The following is a 21,815-nucleotide window of genomic DNA, read 5'->3' as shown; positions in this document are numbered from 1 at the left end:
AAAAAGTCCTAGAAGTATCCCGGTTATTTTGGTTCCTGGGATTATTTTGGGCCCACCAACCAAACGTGGGTTTCCGGAGGAAATCCCACAAAAGTCCCAAGAATAAAAAAAAAAAAACCTGGCAACCAAACAGAAATTTGCAAATACCATCACGTTCGAGTTAATTCTGCAAATCCGGTCATCCCATCAATTTGTGACCAAATATACCCACGGTGAATTTTCTTACTTAATTTGAAAAGACCAAAATGCCCTTATATGTGAAATGACTAAAAGTTACCTTGTAAAAAGACCAAAATACCCATGACAATCAATGATAAGTTTTGAATCAAGGGTGTGAGTATCATTTCTATATATATACAAGTTTTGAATCAAGGGTGTGAGTATCATTTCTATATATATACTAGCTTTCTTATGCGTGAGTGTAAAAAAACGAGCAAACCCATCAAACAAGTGTAAAGTTGTGGGCCCCACCATACATATCTGCTCCGAGGGAGATTGTGAGACGCATCCAATCAAAACAGGCAAAATGGAGCCCCCGCATGGTTGAATTGAGTTGGTGGGACCCACCCTATCAAAAACATATCATTGAGCATGAAGGTATTTTAGTCTTTTAAGAAGGTAATTTTCATCTTTTCACATGTAAGTACATTTTAGTCTTTAGTGAGTCAAAAAAAATTTACCATGGGTATTTTTTTCACAAATTGATAGCATGACCTGATTTGGAAATTTCTTTAAACATGATGACTTTTTGTGCGGAGATTTTATGTGGTGCAAGTATATACAGTCGTAACAGTGCAGTTTTTTTGGAAAAAAAACAATACGGCTTACATTATAGGATGATCTAAGCCGTCCATTTGATGGGCCACAACATAAATAGGCTGTGTCCCTAAAATCATTTCCATAGGATGATCCCAAGCCTCCAATCTATAAAGGAACCCTCCATATTGGAGGGTTGGATCATCCTATGGAAATGAGTTTTTGGGGACAACTTGCTTATGCTGTGTACAACGGTTTGGTTCATCCAAAGTGGGCCCTACAGTACCTTTTGAAAAAATACTAGACTATAGGCTATAAGGACTTGCACAGTTACACCATAAATTTTTGACACACTACAAAAGATTGCATGAACCAACCTTATTCAACTTCTCTTTGAAAGGACATTCAATTTATGATAATATCCCTCTAAATTAACATAATCGTATTATTCCCCTCTAAATTTTGAAAGGAATAAATTTTCCAGAGAAATAAATTTCCATCAGAAATGTTTTTCTTGCAATCCAAACAGGGCCCGGAAAAAAAAATTCCATCAGAATTTTTTTTCTTGCAATCCAAACAGGAAGTTTAAAATAAAGAGTGACATTATTGAAGCAAGGGAGTGCAGATATCATTAACCTATTTCTAGCCACCACAGTATTTTGATCAAAGGAGCAGAAGAGAATGCATGAGTGTAAATTTCTTTTGATTGAATGCAGACACACTCTATTTTTGTTAAAAGTACAAACCTCAAACAGAAGCTCAATCTGTTTCTAAACACACCTTGCTACTGTTTTAGTCAAAATAAAAATTAACTGTTAGATTTACAAATGAACAACATCACATATATGTACATGCTTTGAAAAAGCTTATTTCAAGCATAATTATGGGAATCCCAACTAAATTCCATCAACAAAGATGCCATTTATTCTAAGAGGTATAGAGTCTCAAGCGTGTTTTGATCTGTGTCCGGCACAACGGGCATGCTGATAATGTTGCACCACAGTCCTGGCAAGTCTTAGCACAAAAAAGACAATTGATATAGTAATTAGTAGTCGTTACACTTTGTTAATCAAATTCCAGTATTGATGGCAGTGAGAATGCATGAAGGTTACCTTAAACAATCATACATGGAAATCGATAACTTGTACATAATCAAACATGGAAATCTAACAAAAATAAGCCTACCCAGTTCATTATCAAACACGGAAGTCTTAACAAAAATAAGCCTACCCAGTTCCCTATAAAACATGAAATTTGTAACCAACACATAATCAATCATGGAAATCTAACAAAAATAAGCCCACCAGTTAATTGGTTATTCAGAGTCTCGTATAATTTAGGACATAAATATCCTATTAAATGGAGTCGTTGTAATGTTCTTGCGAATTGCTAACTGCAAGGAGCAATATTCCACATTGAGGAGAACAAGCAGTATAGCATATCTTTCTTGTAGTATCGAAGCCGAATTGTGCAAGAACAATAGTGATCATATATGGTATAAATGCAATGGAACCTTATACTAGGGACTAGGGGCAAATGTGAATCTCCTTTGCAGAATAAAAAAAATCCCAAACAATAAAATAGAGTTTCACAGCCAATGAGGAAAGAAAGAGGCTTTAGGGATTCCTCTTACCTGATCCCTCCTTGAGCTTCAGTGACGCCAGCAGGGGCGGAGCCAGGAATTTACCCTTGCAGTGGCCGGACTAACTTACAGTCGCCCGCATTGGTCATTGGGGGGGGGGGGGGCATGGCCCCCCCTCATGCTATATGTGCCTCCGCCCCTGGACGCCAGACCACAATTGACAACAATGGAGAAACTTTATGTTGAGAATCTTGAGATATTATCCAAGTTTTACTAAAACCCATCCTACTCATCACATAAGTTCCATTCCATGTGATCACAGTTCTGCAATTTCACTTTCAAATTAATTGTCTAGAGTCCATGCGCTTTTGGAGGTGGATCTTGGTGTTAAACCTATATCTAAAACTCTATCGAGTGATCCAGTGTTATATACTTACATCTTAGTGAGGAAGACCTACAGAAGGCTGTGGAGCCTTTCAGGTTCACGATTGTTGCCAAATGGGCTTGTGGAAGACCTCGTGTCTTTGTTATCAAAGAACATATCAAGAAGATCTTGAATTTGCAAAGCGATTTTGTCATCAGTGAGATGGATCAATATCATTTGATTACCAGGTTTGGTAATGAAAGAGGCTTTCTTGCGTATGGATGAAGGACCACCTATATATCAAGGAATACTTGTTCTGGTTCATCAAGCGGAATCCACCACTCAAACCAGGTGAAGAAACTCCTTTTGCCCCATGCTGGATCAGTTATCCTGGAATACTGTTGCTCTTTTACAATTAGTATCTTCTGAAATATTTAGTACGGATTATAGGACGCGTTCTCAAGCTTTCTTCTCCTACCAGATAAGAAATGAGGATGGATGAAGCTAGAATATGCATAGAGGTTGATCTAAATGTGGGATTTAACTGTGTTACATGAAAAAGCCGTCGAGTCTCAAATGACTTTTCTTGTTTGCTTTAATTTTCTCTGTCTCTCTTTCTTCTTTAATTACATATTGTATATAGTATAGATTAATGAGGACATCAAATTAAAAAGCTTCGCACTAACTTCCTTCGTCTCTCTTTCTCCTTTAATTACATATTGTATATAGTATAGATTAATGAGGACATCAAATTAAAAGGCGAGAATGCCACTCCTTAAATTGTCTGTTCTCTCTGTATATAGTAAACAGGAAGGTTCCTACATGACTACACAAAGTTATGAACTTCTAGGTATATTATATTTAGAACCTATTAGGATGTCACATGCACACAAACACACGTATATGCATAGCTTCATACGATATATGCCATGTGGATTTATGGTTTTCTAAATGGCACTATAGAAATTCTCTTGTATGCACAAGTGGTATAAATTGAAATAGATGCTTACCAGATGACCGCATCCGAATGCCATGTCCTTTGGATTTGTCAAGCAAATCGGGCAGACCTTGAAATTAACAGCCAATTTCTCAATGCTATGTACCAAATTGGAAATCAAGTTGCAGTGTGATTAACAAGATACATACCTCTTCCATGGAAGTATTAGGGTCACTTTGTTGGAAGCTTGTCATGTGTGGGTATGTGCTGACTGCATTATCATGGTCAATTACTTCACGTGGAGGAGGAAAGGGCTTTGGGCCTGGTATTCTTTTTATGCGCTTCCTGTGTGGATATGAGTACTTCATGTGTAAGTATTCTTCAAATCATGAAACTCGTAAGAGTAAATAAATAGTAATTCATAGACATACCCCTGAAACTTGGGGTCTTGGGTGGCCCTATACTGAAATGGAATTTCCATGAGTGCAGCAAGAGCAAATTCTGCTTCTTTCGTTGCTGTATCCCTGTTCTCGGACATGATTTTTGTGAAGTCGACAAACTGCACACGCAAAAGTTGTTAATCAGAGGAAAGCACAATACTAAGTAGCAATTTAGCATAACAAGACTAATCTAAGACTGAATTAGAAGTTATTAATCAGAAGTTGCGAATATCCAAAGGTCATATGTCCAATCAGCTTATCAGTTAACGAACATCTTCGGGAAGGCCATGACACAAGCCCATCATGAATTTCTGATTTGCAAATTGATGCTTAATGACCCAATACATCAATTTGAGGGGAAGTGTCGGAAAAAGGACATGATGTATATAAGCCGTATGGGAGGAATTATGCATTTTTTTTTGTATTTACATTAGTTTAAGTATGTATATAAGTTGATAGGAATAGTCTTTTATGCCCATTGGCTTATGTACAATACATAAGGGCGTTTTTTGTAATTTGGCTTTAAGTGGATTATGTAAGGCGAAGAGATAAGACATGAGGTGTGAGTTGAACTCTTTATTCCCCATTTTCATGTGTTTGGGTTTTCCATGGTTGCTCCTAGGCGTGGACATGGTTCGGGTTCCAGAACCGAACCAATCCCTATGGTTCCCAATATCGGGAACCAGAACCGAACCATGGAAATCTGGAACCGAACCAAACCATAACCGATCTTAATCGGGTTGGTTCGGTTCGGTTCTGGGTTTACCCAACTTATTTATTTATTTTTTCAGCCTCGCCTTTCTTCCAAATTCAACCCCCCCCCTTCACTTATTTTTAATGAAAATAATAATAATAATAAAAAAAAACAATTAGTTCTAACACTCCCTTCTAGCCTCACTCAATCTAATGGCTCATATTTGCTTAAGTTTGAAAATCTAAAATTTGATATGGGATTTGCTAGCCTCCTTCGCGCTCCGTCCTTTGCAAGCGATGACAACCGCATATGTTGTCATCGCTTGCAAAGGATGGAGTGTGAAGGTGCTTCTGCGAAGGAGGCTAGCAAATCCCATTATATATATATATATATATATATATATATATATATATATATATATATATATATATATATATATATATATATATATATATATATCTTCGGTTCAGTTATGGGTCCCAGGACCCCAAACCTAGAACCGAACCGAAAACCAACGGTTCCAACATTTTGGACCCAGAACCGAACCACATATTTTCAGAACCAAACCGAACCAAATAGGCCGGTTCGAACCAAACCATGTCCACCCCTAGTTGCTTCATCCCTTTTCTATCCTTTTTGGTTTTGCACAGCTTGACATTTTCCCCTTTCTGCACAAAACGTGGCTTTTTTATTTTTATTTTTAAATATGAAGGGACCTAAAATACCCATAGTTTCAAAACTCCCCCGCATCATCGTTGACCCCCCGAGTCGACTCCCTTTTGCATTGGCTGCGTTCTTGTCCGAGCCCGCATTTTGTTCTACAAAGTCATTCAAAACTCGTTTGTCTCTCCCAATTTATAGCCGCGTCGTGCCGAGTCGACTAGGATTTGCTTTGCCCGTGTTTTGACCTTCTCGTTTTAAAACGCGGTAAATACTATCGAGGACAAATTTTTGATGAGAAGATTTAAAATTGTGTGTTTTTTTTTTTGGGCTGGGGGGTCGGCGGGCAGCTAGAGTCCTCCCCCATAGGTAAAAGTAGGATAGGAAGAGAGAAGAATAGCCTCCACCTCCAACAAAAGAGAAGAAGAGTCACTCTCTCTCTCTCTCTCTCTCTCTCTCTCTCTCTCTCTCTCACGGTTGTTGGAGAAGATTACTCTCGTTCTCCCTTCTTGCACGTGTGCCAAGTAGTTTTTCTCAATCGTCAATTGTTGGTGCTTGCGAGGTCGTCATGACAAGAAGACTTGTAGAAGTGAGGATTCGGGTTTTGGGTTGGGAAGGGGAGGAGCAAGTGTGAAGATGAGTGAGCAGTTTCAGAATGTTACAATTTTTCTCTTAAACTCGTTCTCAGTTTTGAAATTTTAGGGGCTGTCTGGATGCAGGGAAGTTTGTTTTCAAGTGTTTGGATCATTGCCACTCATTTTCCATGGAATTATTTTTCCAAGAATGAATGCTCTCTCCATTATCTAGGAAAATTTCAATCCTATTAGTGCCTGGAATTTTTTTTCGCTGGATTATTTTTTACATAATATTATTCCCTAGATCCAGATGACCCATTAGAATTTTCCTTCTCTATAGGAAAAGCCAACTCATTTGGTTCTTGGAAATTTCAGTTTTGGCTATGTCCGAAACCGGAACCGAAATTTAAATCCTTGGTTCTTAGTATGGTAAATTGTTAATTATTAACCAACCCCAAAAATTAATCCATGAGGTCTATAAATAATATTAATTTCCCAAAAAAGGAAAATATGGCCTAGAATGGTGTAGATGACGCACGTGGCCACATGCAAGATAGTAGTGAGATAAGACCTTCACTTTATGTAAACATAAAGAGAGGCGAATACTATATATCTTGAAAAGTAATTACCTGGAAGTTATCAAATGATCTTTGAGGAATATTATCATCAAACTGTTTCATTGAATCCCATGGTCCATCACCCACACCAACCAAAACAATCGAGAGAGGAAAGTAACTGAATAAGACAATGCATCAGAATAAGTCAGCAAAGAAAAGAGTCTTAGAAAATCTGAACAAAATTCAATGTTGTACCTAGCTGTGACTATAGCATCAATAGTTGCTTGTTCTTGGGCACTAAAATGCCCAGGCTGCATATTAGGATTCCTTGTAACCTATAATTAGTCATTGAAGCAAAAGAGTGTCAATAGAAGTATGAGAGAGTGGAAAATTTATCACGCAAAAAAAAAAAATTCTTAACCTGCCCATCAGCAATAATTACAAGGACATGATATTGCCCATTGCTTTTCTCCACAATGTCAATTGATGCATTAATGATTGGAGCAAATGACGTGGGACCTGGACAATCAGATTCATGAAATGAATGTGAGGATGGAGGTGAAATAAATATTAAGCCTTTGCGGATATGCACAGACTCATCTATGCATACAATTATGCTTGATGAGAACCAAATAGGCTCTTCACAAGAACAGACGAGAAGTTATCACAAGAACAGATGAGAAGTTAAAAAGAAAATGAATATTCTCTAGCTCACCACTGCCCCCAAAAAATTTACAATGTCTGCTGCACACACACACACACACTCACACACTGAAACATATACATATGGGTACTCAATGTGTTGAAAATCGGAATCGAATTGTAAATCTCAATAGGGGTCGAATCGTGTCAGATCGTAAATTGTATCGTAAATCATAATATTCATTCAAAAATATATAAATATATAATAAAAATACAAACAAATTAAAGAATAAAAAATATTCAATTATTCATTTCTTTTCATGCAAATTCATCAATTCAAGTAGAAACTACTGTGATTAGCCACTTAAAAACATAATACGATTCCTAAAAAACTTACACATACTAATCATCTATTTCTCATCCAAACCCATACATATTGGATAATAATCTTAAAAATAAAAAAATAAACAAGATCATATCAATTCTCAAAGTCTCAAACATCAAATGAAAAATATAAATCATAAAAGACTAGAGTCGTCGGTGTTGTCCTCATTATAATCGTTCCCCACCTCCATGTAAGTAATGCCCTCAAGCAAATGCATTGTGCTTGACTGGTTTGATTTGTTCGAACTCCTACTCTTCCCCCGTCTTCTTCCTTCTAGTGAGAGAGCTTCCACAGGCTTCTTGTAATGTAGAAAGGGTCTTTCAAAAGAAGGTCCTAGTTTCTTTTACAGAAAACTTAGTTTGGATAAATCGCACGAATCGTACGATTTACCCTTCAAATAAATAGCATAGAATCTTAAAATAGAGCTTGTTGAACACAAGACTAGAAACCGGGAATCATTTCATGGAGCTTAGGCCTTCCAAGCACCATTGAAGAAATTCCTAGCATACAAGGTGGAAATCAAGCTTTTTTAGTCTAATCATTATACAAAGAGTAGGCTCTAGACTTGGATCCTAGTATTTCTACTTAGTGTTTTTCACACTTCTCCATTTCGTTTTGATGGTAACTATTTAAGTATGGGATAAAAGATGAGTGAATATAACAATTTCCTTTGTTGTTTCAACGAAAAATCAAATACTAATAATCGTTATGCTTAATGCACAATAACAGACACATTGAGAAATCATGCAACAAGTTAAATGAGACATATAAATTATAAATCAGACAATTTATGTTAAGCTGGAAACACTTGTAAAGTTCAGATTAAATGGTCAATAAAATGGAACAAGAGAAAAAGGGAGCGGCGATTATCTCCACAAACCTGATAACTTTAAATGTGGAACAATCTCTCTATATCGCGCAAGAGCCTCCTCAAAACCATTACAGGATTGCTGATCCGGAAAAAAACTGAATACATATTGATCATGTGTGGATGCTACCGAAAAAAGAATGAGTTAATAGCTTGAAAAAAAATCAATAACATAATCAGTCTTACAGATATAAATGTAGAAAATCACTAACCATCACCAAATCCAAAGCACGGTATCAAATTGTCCTCGTCAAAAGGAGATAGTGTACGCCCAATTATAGAAATTGCTTGCTCATATGGGTTAGGTGTTCCACCAATTGCATGAAGACTTTTCCTGTTAAACGAATACTTACCTACAATCATTAAAGGTTAACGTTGTTTCCTCAACTAACAAGAGAAGAATGTCTTCAATCTTTAAACATTGATTTACAAAGGGAGCGACAGCTACAGGTAAGGAATATTGAAACCGATCATATCACCTGTCCATTCATTGCTTTTTGTGAAGTCAATACCAAGAATCAAATTTGATGACTCAAGGCCTGAATCTCTTAGGGAAGAAATAACCTGTAAATGGGAAACAAGTAACAATTTTTTATTCTGCGACAGACCTGAACATGAGCAACGGCAATTGAGCCTACGTCAATAGAGAAAGTAACAAAAAATCTGAATATCAACAATCATATAAATGGTATTCCTACATGAGTATACGACACATGCACAGGCCATGGCTGACCAAATATTGTCTTGGGTGGGGGCCATAGCCCACATTAACCTAAAGTAGCATTATAAGAGACATATTTTTATTTAATCTATGTAGCCTTTCTTTTATTTAATATGCTATTGTAGTTGGACAAGATAGGAGTTTAAGTGCGGGGTAGTATGTGAATATTTACCTTAAATTATGCAAAGGTGGCTTTACAAGGTATTATAGAATTTTTACCATAAATTATGTAAAGATGGTTTTAAGAGGAATCAAACCTCACGAATTTCATTGTTGACTTAATTTTGTTTAGAAGAAAGAAACAGCTCTCCTCTTGGTTGTTTCCTCCAAAACGTGGAATTGGAATGGAGCTAGGCTGGATTTTACCTATTTTCTTTCAAGTACTTGAATTTCATATTTTCTATTTACTATCCTATCTTCTCTTGATGATGGTTTATTTACGGTCGTTCATGTTAATCATTTCTTGTTTAATCTCATAATTTCAGCCATAGATCTGTCCTTTAGACTATTTTGGGATTGTTTAAGTGCTTAATCTAAGTATCTAACAAACTGAACCTCGTTAATGGAATATCTTTACCATTAAAAAAAATCTAACAAACTGAACCTAGCATCCCATTACCTTTTTTCTACAATATTTTGTACAATATTTTTCTTTTATTTTTGTGAACGAAAAAACAGGAAATGCAATTCTTAGAAGGGTACATCAAGCTTTTTCTTTTTTGCTCAACCTATGTTATAGGCCTTTTCAATAGCAAAAGTAACTTTCTGGCATATGCGAGCTGACCAGATTAACTTCCATTTTCCGGAGTTCTCCACTTAATGTCAAAACTAGGCTATGGTTCCATCACCAGCAGTGGATGGGAACAGCTTGCGGGTAAAGAACAGAAGACAAAAGATACTTTATTAGTCATGCCATTAGCTTCCATTTTCCTACTCCACTTAATGTCAAAACTAGATGGTTCCATCACCAGCAGTGGATGGGAACAGCTTGCGGGTAAAGAACAGAAGACAAAAGATACTTTATTAGTCATGCCATTAGAGTTTTAAATCTACGGCTGTATAAATTTGCCCTGACAGTCATATTGGTCGGATTTAGTGTGTAAAACCCTTCTCTAGACATCATTAACATGGTAGAAGGGACAAAAATGAAAAATAAAAAATTAGAAACCCATTTCACAGCTTCCTTTATCTTCCAAAAAAAAATGAAAAATAAAAAATGACTTAAATTCATAGACATTTTATTGATTAAATACTTGGAACCATCTTTTGACTCCTTGCAATCGCTAGAGGAATAATGCACAATTGACAAGGGACATGCTTTAGCGACAAAGGAAATTTTTTTAAAATCAAATACTGTGTGAATACAAGGAAACCCAGGGTAGGGTCTTGTCCATGAAACCCAATCCATCAAACACACACATGGGGGCATCATTTGTGAAATGCAGGGCCTGTTACCATTTATCCACAATGCAAATATATCCCATGCACATAAGGTGAAAAAAGTGATGCAGGTGCATCTCGCACGATTACGAGATTAACGGCCCACATTAATTACTACCTTCAAGAATTTACATTTAAAAGGAATTTCTTGTTTCTTTATTTTTGTTTTCTTAGTTGGACGAATTTGAAGAGAGAATTTTTAGGATTTTTTTTTGAGTTCGGTAGGAAACATAGCATTGAACGATTTGTGAGATCTTTTAGAATTTTTAGGAGTTTTAATAGGAGTAGATTTTCTCATTGCTTTAGTTGATTTAGGATTGATCTTTGCAAGTCTATAAATAGACTTTTCTTGTAATCAATTTGATATCGTTTTTTTTGGAAATAAATTTCAGTCGTTGCCTTCGGAAAACTGGTTACCGGAATCGTTGCCAAAAAAGCCATCTGCTGCTTTTATCTTCAACCATTAAAGAACCAAGATCAATCCATCTTCAGGTTAGTTTCTCTCAATCCAGTCCCTATATTCCATCTTCCATTTTCCATCTTTCTCCACCTTATTCTCTTAAACCACCACCCAAACTAGCCTTGCTTTGCTGAAAAACACTACATGCCCAAACATCCTTTTGGTGATAAAAATCAGTCCCCAGAAGCCTTCCATAACAGCATACCCGAAATCTCCCTTTTCTCCTACATTTTATGAGCTAAATGCCGTCTCCCAAAGTAGCCTTCTTACCGATCCAAACAGCCCCAAATATTTAGGCACCTAACTCCCTAAATTCTAGCTACGCATTCACTCTTGTTTAGCCGAATTCTCCTTTATCCAATTTCACCCAAAACCAACCTTTATCCCTGCCATCTTTTCCTATAAATTAGCCTTTCCAAAACCCACCAAAACAGCAACTATTTCAGCCACCTAAACCTACAAGGCTACTACCCACACATCAACCAATTCAACCCAAAACTCCTTCCTAACAGCAGCCTTAAACCTGCAGAACAGAAGCCCTTATCTTTCCCATATTGATTCTTGATTCCCTCACCCCTTGACTTCCCAACCAACTCAAGAGCCCACTGCCCCTTCACCTCTTAATCAATTGATTTCTTATTAATTATTGATTCTTGAATACATCACCCAACAGCCCTCTTAAATCTTGAACTACACTTCTTGATTCCCTTTAATCACCCAAGAATCTTATCTTTAACCTTAATCTTCCGATTCTGCTATCCACCTCCGCGTTAAAAAGGTGAGCTGAATAGTTTAGTCTTCAAAGTGTGACAATATGGAATTGTTTACTGTTGGTGTAAATTGTGGTATTTCCCTTTTTTCTTGGATTACCTTTTAAAATATGCTACATGACTCCAAAGTGCGCGATCAATGAGTTAAAAGAAGAAGGAAGACTCCAACAATAGCTAATAGCAACAATTACATGCTTTCAATAGTTGAAGAGCTTCTATTAGAATAAACATCATCTACAAAAAAAAATTTGAATGGTAAACATCATCTACAAATTATTCCACATACCTCATCAAGGGAGCTAAAATTATCAGCAATAGACATTGATTGTTGAATATTCTGATGGCTAGGAACCATGGAACTCCCAACTTCAAAAGAGCGTTGTTGCACATACTCGACGGGAGTGGAATCTTCCACAGATTCCTTATTTCCCATACCTAGAGTTGTCCACTAAAATCAACAAAACAACCCTGTCAAAACTACACGAAAATAAGTTAGTTTTACAGGCTGCATATACCCTATCCAAACTGGTCATTTTGAAGTATTTAAATGCAATTATTTACTCAAATGTGCATGGTAACAATTTTTGGCAAAACGATGCTTCACGTGAGATACCTATGCAGCAATAGAAAGCACGATAGAAGACAATATCCTAACTGTGCTTCCATGGATTAATCAATTATATATGTTTTCATAGATTACATTGAAGAGAAAACAATATCCTAATTATAAATGTTTTCTTTAAATTCTCAAAAAACTTGATTGTTTATGCAAATGTTCAAAAGAAAAAAACAGTTTACGGAATTTGAGAGCATAAAATAGAAAGCAATGGAGAAATAAGTTAGTTAAAAGATGCATGTCCAAATACATAGATATAAATCCACATATAATTCTCTAATTGCACCCGTTGGAACCAATCCTTGTAAGCAGTAATGGACAACAATGGCTCCAATAGAGTTCTGTGAATCCATTGAGTTGCCACAGGATGCTTGGATCGACAATGCGACGGTTGAGAGTGAAGATCGAAGTAACGAGATTGCCGAAGAGTATCTTCAAAAGACCGATCATTCTAAGGTTGTTAGGAGAACGGAGAGGATACAAACTCATTGAGTTTAGACGGCAGATATTTGCTTTCCTTTAAGAAGTAGGAGTTGAGTAGTCTTTTTAGGAATGATAAGTTTTTTTAGGAGATTGATCATATAAAGAAATGTTAGCATAGGAGTCTTGGAGGCAAGTTTTACATAAATAAGGAATTGGACTTTCTTTATTTAGAGAATGTGGGCTTGGACGACCAAGAGAGAAAGAAGACTATAGGAGTCTTGGTGGCAAGAGTTTTGAACTGGATTTCCTTTCTTTAGAGAATGTGGTTTTGGACAACCAAGAGAGAAAAAAGACTTTCTTTTTTTATTTGTTACTGTAATGAGAAGACTGCTTTGTTTTTCTATAAATAGGGGAACAATTGAATACGAGAGCACCTTACTTTTGGAATAAATTTTTTGCTTTAATTTTGTGTTGTGTTGCTCAAGACCGTGCGCTTCCTTCTTCCTCTTGTGAGTGCGGTAACAGAGGCCATCTTGGGTTGGTCCTGTGGCTGCTCTTTCTCCTCTATAGCTTGTCGCAGTGCAAGCTTGATTTATCCTCAAGCCTTGTTCACTCGTAGCCAGCAGCCATCTACCTGCTTCGGTGCCTCAACATTGCTTGTTCTAGGCAAGATTTATTGCCACGAAGCATCCTTTCTCTGCCTCCATTCAGTTGCAAGTTTGCCGTGGGTTCACTCCGGTGTTTCCAAATAAGAAACAGCCACCTGTTGCATGCTAAATCCCTACATATTTCACTCCCTAATTTTAGGTGCTGGTTTCCCTTATTTGTAGCCATTAATCTTACTCAATAATCCCTTGTTTTAGCCCCTTGTTTCTGTTGTCTGACACCCATCTACGAACCCATCCTTGGTCCATCTTAGAATCAGTACACCTATCGGCCCTTTGCTCCTTCTTTTGCAGCCCTCTTTTCCGCCTCCACATTCAGCCTATCACCTTCCTCTCCGCCCTTGTTTAACCCACATAAATTCAGTCCAAAACACCCAAGTATCCCAGAATTACTAGAATAAACACAAAGACACACTTACAAACCATCACATGAGCACGATAGCCATCCATAATGGTTTAATTACTTTGAACACTTACATTAAAAAAAAAAAAACTTTGAACACTTAGTGACATAGCGGTCGCGCATTTGATAATTTAGTACATACCACATTTCACATGTAATTCATATAACTATGTACACACTACATTTCATATAAATATCCTTCTACAAAAACCTTGTGCCTTGCCCTGTGCTCCCCATTGAAGCTAAAGTTTGGAAGATCCAAGCTCCTCCGAGAGTTTGCACTTTCGGATGGGCCGCCATCCGAGAGCGGATTTAGACCGTGGATTTTCTTAGACGGCGTGAGATGTTGATAGTTGACCACCGTGCCAAGTGCATAGCAGTAGGGGAATCAGTCGATCACATCTTTAGTCATTGGAGAGTAGCTAGAGAGGTGTGGAGTTGCATATTATCCAGGTTAAGAATCTCTTGGGTTTTTCCTACCAAGCTTTCTAACCTATTAGAAGGTTGGTCGGCAGTCCCTTGGAGGAAAAAAAGGTAAAGTTCTACGGGATATGATTCTTCTAGCAACTTTGTGCGTCCTTTGGGAAGAAAGGAATACAAGAGTGTTTGAAGGTGTTACCAAGTCAACTTGTTTTTTATTCATCAAAGTTATTGCCTGACTATTTCATGGGTGAGAAGCCTCCCCCTATTTAGGTTCATATCGGCCTTAGACTTATGGGAAGGTTGGAAGGAGATTTGCTTCAGTGCTGAGCGTTGGTCCTCTATTGTCCAAAAGTGGCTACCTCCATCTTCCGCTGTGTTAAAATTAAACTTTGATGGCTCTAGTATGGGTCATCCTGGACTGGCTGGCATTGGAGGCGTCCTTAGAGACTTAAGGAGCGATATCAATTGGGCCTTTTTCAGGGCCTATAGGGATTGCATATGCTCGCGAGGCAGAGGTTCTACATCAGGGGATTATTATATTCGGAGGGCGATTCCCTCGATGTCGTTCGCTGGCTTAGAGGATCTCAAATCCCCCCCCCCCCCCCCCCCTCTCTTTCTCTTCCTGGAGATTTGCTCCCTTTTTTATGAGATGCATGATCGAGTAGTCGACTCGTCTCCCTTGTTCATGCATATTAGAAGAGCAGCCAATGGCGTTGCAGATCGGCTAGCTAGGGAAGAGGTTCATAAGCAAGGATTGGAGTTTTTTATTTTCTGCCACATTGATTTCTTCTTCTTGTTATTTCTTTTCTCGTTTTTTTTTTCTCTCGTTGTACTGTTTAGGTTGACCTCCTTGGTCTTCCCGTTTGTTTTGAATACAAATTGCAACCATCCAAAAAAATATGTATAAATAGTAAATATACCACATTTCACATGCAATCTATATACATATGAATATACAACGAGTATTGAAACATATACCACTAATGCACTTACGGTTTTGGTTTCGGTATGGGTTTCATTTTGGTGGGGATGGAAATGGAAACATTGCGGTCGTTTCATGTCGGTTTCGGTGGAAAGTTAAAACCATGCTCTCCATACACACATACACATATAGTAGAAACCTCATACCAATCAAGGATCTAAGTTATTGAAAAGGCTTTTGATCAATTCCTAAATATGCAACAAATAATATGTTGTTTTCAAACAGCTAATCAATAATAATAGGATCCAACCTTCGGTGATTGGTGGGGTTAAGGTGGAAGATCAAGAATCTGTATCTTCGGAGATAGGATCCTTTTATGAGCATCTTTACTTGTCGGAGGCCACATCATTCGAATGTTGGAGAGAGAGTTGAGTTTGGGAAGTTAGAGTTGTCTCCTCCATCTGGTGACAAAACAATGGATGACACTACTTTTCTTACACCCTTCTCTTTTCTTTTCTTTTCTTTTTTTAATTTCTCTTTCCTCTCGCTTCTATACCATGCGAATGAAATGCATAAGGTAATGGGTGTCGTCCTATACCAACTCATAGCTGAAACCAGTCCCCATCTACCTGACTATGTTTACTTGATGGGAGATGATGTCGTTTCGCGACCCACACACGAGACATATATCCACCGCAAACTCGACATCTGAGACCCTCACCATTCCTTTCTCAACTACCAGGAAGTCGCACTCACCGGAAACAGAGGCCACCGATCCACACACAATCGACCATGGAAATTGTCCAAGCTATCTCCAATCGGGCCAAGATCAACGCCATCCCATGGGCAAACGACAACTGCCACCGTAGTCGTTAAGGGAGTGGGTCATGCTCAGGTTGACACGACGACTGGTTTGTGTGCCCAGAAAAAACGATTCTGCAAATAAAAGGGAGTGCGACCTTTTGCCGGCCCATGCCGGATTCGGGAGTGTGACACTTTCCAGTTCAATTGCGGTGAACATCCACAACCCAGATCCTCTCAGTTTTGAAGATAGAAGATTCGGAATCGAAGTGATTGGTTGCTTCAGGTCGTCCTCGGAATCATGGGAGGAAACTTACAAATGGCATCCTTCGATATGGGCAAACCAGAGAATTCACGTGCTGCTGAAAAATAAACAAATGTGGTCCTCTATACTTCAAAGATCGTCGGAAAAAAGAAACCAGATCTGAGAATGTAAAGGCTCTGATACCAGTATAGGAATCTGTTAAGGGAGAAAAACAGAATGAAGATCAGGAAGGGGGCTACATAGGAACTGCTACCGGGAAGTTTATTTTCTTGGATATACTTGCCATCCACATGATCACCATATACATAGATGGTTTTATTGCAGTTCGGTCATGCCCTCCTTAAATGCGTAAACGTTATGGAAACCCATAACATATGCCCTCCCCAAGGGTCACAGTTACGGCGAGGCTTGTGGCCACTTGTCATAACAACCAAGGCACTTTGATGGCTCTAGTATGGGTCATCCCGGACTGGCTGGCATTGGAGGCATCCTTAGAGACTTAAGGAGCAATATCATTTGGGCCTTTTTCAGGGCCTATAGGGATTGCAGATGCTCTCGAGGCAGAGGTTCAAGCCGAGCATCAGGGGATTATTGTATTGGGAGGGCAATTCCCTCGATGTCATTCGCTGGCTTAGACCCCCCCGCGCCTCTGGAGATTTGCTCGCTTTTTTTATGAGACGCATGATCGAGTAGTCGGCCGGCTCGTCTCCCTTATTCGTGCAGATTAGAAGAGCAGCCAATGGCGTTGCAGATCGGCTAGCTAGGGAAGGGGTTCATAAGCAAGGATTGGAGTTTTTTTTAATTTTCTGCCACATTGATTTCTTCTTCTTCTTGTTATTTCTTTTCTTGTTTTTTTTCTCTTGCTGTTCTGGGTTGACCTCCTTGGTCTTCCCGTTTGTTTTGAATACAAATTGCAACCATCCAAAAAAATATGTATAAATAGTAAATATACCACATTTCACATGCAATCTATATAAATATGAATATACAACGAGTATTGAAATATATACCACTAATGCACTTACGGTTTTGGTTTCGGTATGGGTTTCATTTTGGTGGGGATGGAAATGGAAACATTGCGGTCGTTTCATGTCGGTTTCGGTGGAAAGTTAAAATCATGCTCTCCATACACACATACACATATAGTAGAAACCTCATACCAATCAAGGATCTAAGTTATTGAAAAGCCTTTTGATCAATTCCTAAATATGCAACAAATAATATGTTGTTTGCAAACAGCTAATCAGTAATAACAGGATCCAATCTTCGGTGAGTTAAGGTGGAAGATCAAGAATCCGTATCTTCGGAGATAGGATCCTTTTACGAGCATCTTTACTTGTCGGAGGGCCACATCATTCGAATGCTGAAGAGGGAGTTGAGTTTGGGAAGTTAGAGTTGTCTCCTCCATGTGGTGACAAAACAATGGATGACACTACTTTTCTCACACCCTTTTCTTTTCTCTTATTTTTTTAATTTCTCTTTCCTCTCTCTTCTATACCATGTGAATGAAATGCATTTCTAAGCTAATGGATGTCGTCCTATACCAACTCATAGTTGAAACCAGTCCTCATCTAACTGACTATGTTTACCTGATGGGAGATGATGTCGTTTCGCGACCCACACACAAGACATATATCCACCGCGAACTCGACGTCTGAGACCCTCGCCATTCCTTTCTCAGCTACCAGGAAGTCGCACTCACCGGAAACAGAGGCCACCGATCCACACACAATCGACCATGGAAATTGTCCAAGCTATCTCCGATCGGGCCAAGATCAATGCCATCCCATGGGCAAACGACAACTGCCACCGTAGTCGTTAAGGGAGTGCGTCATGCTCAAGTTGACACTGCAACTGGTTTGTGTGCCCAGAAAAAAACGATTCTGCAAAAAAAAGGGAGTGTGACCTTTTGCCGGCCCATGCCGGATTCTGACACTTTCCAGTTCAATTGCGGTGAACATTCACAACCCAGATGCTCTCAGTCTCTAAGATAGAAGCTTCGGGATCGAAGTGATCGGTAGCTTCAGGTTGTCCCCGGAATCATGGGAGGAAACCTACAAATGGCATCCTTCGATATGGGCAACCCAGAGAATTCACGTGCTGCTGAAAAATAAACAAATGTGGTCCTCTATACTTCAGAGGATCGTCGGAAAAAAGAAACCAGATCTGAGAATGTAAAGGCTCTGATACCAATATAGGAATCTGTTAAGGGAGAAGAACAGAATGAAGTTCAGGAAGGGGGCTACATAGGAACTGCTACCTGGAAGTTTATTTTCTTGGATATACTTGCCATCCACAAAATCACCATATACATAGATGGTTTTATTGCAGTTCGATTATGCCCTCCTTAAATGCGCAGACGTTATGGAAACCCATAACATCTGCCCTCCCCAAGAGTCACAGTTACGGCGAGGCTTGTGGCCACTTGCCATAACAACCAAGGCATTGCAACAACAAGATCGTGATCTTACACATCTTAAAACAGATTGCTTATTTAGAGGATTCTGTATTCCATTGTTTATCCAATGGATAGGGGCATCTTGATCTTCTTAAGAGTCATTGATATATTTAATGTTGGCAACTTATATATCCTCGATTAGGGATGAAAATTTCCAAAGGATCCTTTGAGTGACCAAATCCCTTTCATTCTAGCTAACAGCATATTTTCTTCATCTTCCCACTTCCTTGCTCCATCGCATTAAACGTATTCATATGGTACCAAGCAAGATTGCAACAACAAGATCATGATCTTACATATGTTACAGCAGATTGAGGTATTTCTTTCGAACTCCTATTACTTAAATCTTTAAATCAGCCTTTATCCTTTATGTTTCCCACCCCACTTATCTTTTTTCTTCTCTTTCATTATCTTTCTCACATTTCATGCTTTGTTGATCATCCTTTCATCTCATTTGAAGCAAATCCATTAAACCATGTTCACTGTCCCTCATTTTTGTTTGTATTTTCTATCTTTTACTTTATTAACTGCCATTTAACATCTAAACGAAATCTTCAAAACTCATATTCGGAAAAAACCTCACCTAAGGAAAAGCAAGGTCTACTTGAGCGAAGCAATGATTGGCGGGATGAGTATTTCATTGACCTGAGTCAAAGGAGTTTGTGAATGACATCATAGGGTCAAAATTGAATCAAGCTAACGTGGATGAATAACTATCTGACATCTGTCTCTTGGATCATTTCTCCCTCCCTCCTCCATCTCTCTCTCTTTCACCCAAAATCCTGGATATGCCTATAACCAAGATAACCATTCATTTTGTCAAAATCCTGAAACCCGTCACATGAAAGCTTCAGCTAGGAATTCAATATTACAAAAGAAGATTATGAATTATTAAAGATTATTTGAATCAAATGACATAGCATTTTGATCCGCTGGCAGTTATTTATCATCCTTCTCAAGAGAAATATGAAGTCCTCAATTTACTTGGACGACTTGGCGATGAAAATCAGATGTCCGTCACTACATCACCATACCTACATCTATAGAACCACCATCATAAAAATTCACCTGAATCATACAAACCCATGCACCAATCAAAATTTAAAATATCACGTCAGAGCAAGAAGATTTTTTCCTTCTCTTTTCAATTATATATAAGATAAGTAAAATGGATAAAATCTTAATTGCAGAGTAACAACAACAATTCTAGACGAATTATAAGTCCAATTTTGTTACGAACCCAAATCGGTTCATAGCGTGATTGATCTTCTTAGAGGTACCTAATTGACTAATCTACGCTACCTGCCAAATCTACCATCCAAGTAATCCAATGATCATATAAGATCTGATAAATTTCATTCTAGTGGTACCCATCTAGGCACGTAAGAAATTTAATGTAGCTGAATGCATCCATTTACCAGACAAACAAGAATCTGGGTTTTTTTTTAGATGGCAAGATTACACACAAAATACAGAAAAAGATCCCATGTGGGTCTAAAACCTACCAACCAGACATAAAATTGGAGATAACAAAAAAGCAAAGAGATGAAGAAAAATCAAAGGAAAGCCATGAAAACAGAAATGAAATAGATATCTCAATCTAAAACAAATATCACTCCCGACCTGGCTGGTTAATCGGATCAAAAGTACCCCGGTCCGATTAGTTCAACGCGATTCTTCCGAGAGAGACAGAGAGAGTGAGTTTTAGCCCTCTGTATAGAATGTTGCTTGCTTTACGAGGTAAGCCCACGTGAAATTGAACACTAACTTGCACGTCTACCCTAGATTTGTGTATTAAATCTTTGAAGATGCTTTTTTTTTATCCCAATCAATGGCTGAGATCATTTTAACAAAGGAGCGGGTCTCTTGGCGGCGCCCTTTTCTTATAAGATGATGTATTTTAATGAAAAAGTTAGCTTTTTTTTCGCTCCTAATGGTCTCCATCCGCCCCACTGTACCCCCAAAACACTGAAGTCTACCTTTAAGTCTTTGTTATCCCTTCTCTGGCCCAGATCTCTGACACGGTTCATTTTTGTTCATGAATACGTGTAACTTGGGTCGACCCGAGAATAACATGGGTCGGATTTAGAAATCATGGGTCCTGGGTAGGGTCGGGTTTTAGTTTCAAAAACCTGGCTCAATCTAGGGTAGGGTAGGGTTTAAAGAAAAAACCCGAACCGCAACACCTGACTCAACTTATATAGGTGTACTATGACTTTATTAAGTATCTCTTGAATAACATAGCAAATTATTTTTCAATATATTGAGGGGAAATGTTATAAGCCCTACCATATTTTGATGATCGCACTCCTCACCTTATTAAAAAGTAAGGTTTGGCCCGCACCATAGGATGATCCAAACCGTCCATTAGATGGGTCACAGACTCGAAGCCTAAATAGGTTGTGCTCCAAAAATCATTTTCATATGTTGATCTTAACCGTCCAATCTATAGAGGGACTAAATCTCAGAGGGTTGATCCTAACCCTCTACAGAGGGACTAAATCTTTGAGTTTAAAAATGAGTTTTGGACTCAAATGTCATGGATCAAAATACGATCTACTTTTTCCCTTGTTTTTTTTAGCCACTTCTCACCACTTAAAAGGCCCATGAGCTTGATCCTACTCATAACTCGCTTGAATCAACTTAAACCAATTTCTTATTGGTTGATGAAGTAACACAAGGCTGGATTGACTCAATGGGTTTTTGCTGGCCCACGGGATGACTCACAAAAGTCCTAATTTGACTGCTACTTTTCAGGCTTTAATTCAATTCATTAATGGAAGTACTTGTTTCAGTTCTAATCCTTATCTTATATTCTTAACTAGTAAGGATAGTGTTGAGATTAATGATTTATATATTTTTATTTTTGAAAATGTTCCAATATAAAATCATTTGCATGACCAATTTCCAAAAGAAGATTCTTACGAGGCAGAAGTACTCATTGTTGGGAATTCGGCTTGAGCTTTTACCATAAAATTGGGCCGGCTC

The 21,815-nt window shown here is 38.2% G+C and overlaps 1 protein-coding gene across 3 annotated transcripts; it reads right to left on the bottom strand.

Moving 5' to 3' along the window:
• Nucleotides 1–1,521: 1,521 nt before the first annotated feature.
• Nucleotides 1,522–20,628, bottom strand: RGLG3 (Copine (Calcium-dependent phospholipid-binding protein) family). Of its 3 annotated transcripts, none has more exons than XM_077356650.1 (12): nucleotides 20,451–20,628; nucleotides 12,138–12,299; nucleotides 8,940–9,024; nucleotides 8,673–8,813; nucleotides 8,473–8,586; nucleotides 6,987–7,084; nucleotides 6,821–6,900; nucleotides 6,638–6,743; nucleotides 4,071–4,198; nucleotides 3,849–3,984; nucleotides 3,713–3,769; nucleotides 1,522–1,770 (listed from the first exon to the last, which is right to left on the bottom strand). In XM_077356650.1, the coding sequence occupies exons 2-12, from the start codon at nucleotides 12,282–12,284 to the stop codon at nucleotides 1,684–1,686; spliced, it is 1,179 nt and encodes a 392-aa protein (XP_077212765.1). In that variant the 5' UTR covers nucleotides 12,285–12,299; nucleotides 20,451–20,628; the 3' UTR covers nucleotides 1,522–1,683. The 3 variants fall into 3 exon arrangements, with proteins under 3 accessions (XP_077212765.1, XP_077212764.1, XP_077212762.1); XM_077356649.1 differs by having other exon boundaries at nucleotides 12,138–12,319; nucleotides 20,451–20,624; XM_077356647.1 differs by having other exon boundaries at nucleotides 12,138–12,328; nucleotides 20,451–20,623.
• Nucleotides 20,629–21,815: the final 1,187 nt, after the last annotated feature.

The sequence above is a fragment of the Tasmannia lanceolata genome, unplaced genomic scaffold (genome assembly GCF_043159265.1).
Source record: "Tasmannia lanceolata isolate RefF3 unplaced genomic scaffold, GAP_Taslan_0.1 ptg000016l, whole genome shotgun sequence".
NCBI classification, from domain to species: domain Eukaryota; kingdom Viridiplantae; phylum Streptophyta; class Magnoliopsida; order Canellales; family Winteraceae; genus Tasmannia; species Tasmannia lanceolata.
The sequence above is the reverse complement of the archived record's forward strand: the minus strand, read 5'-3'. Positions and strand labels throughout refer to the sequence as shown.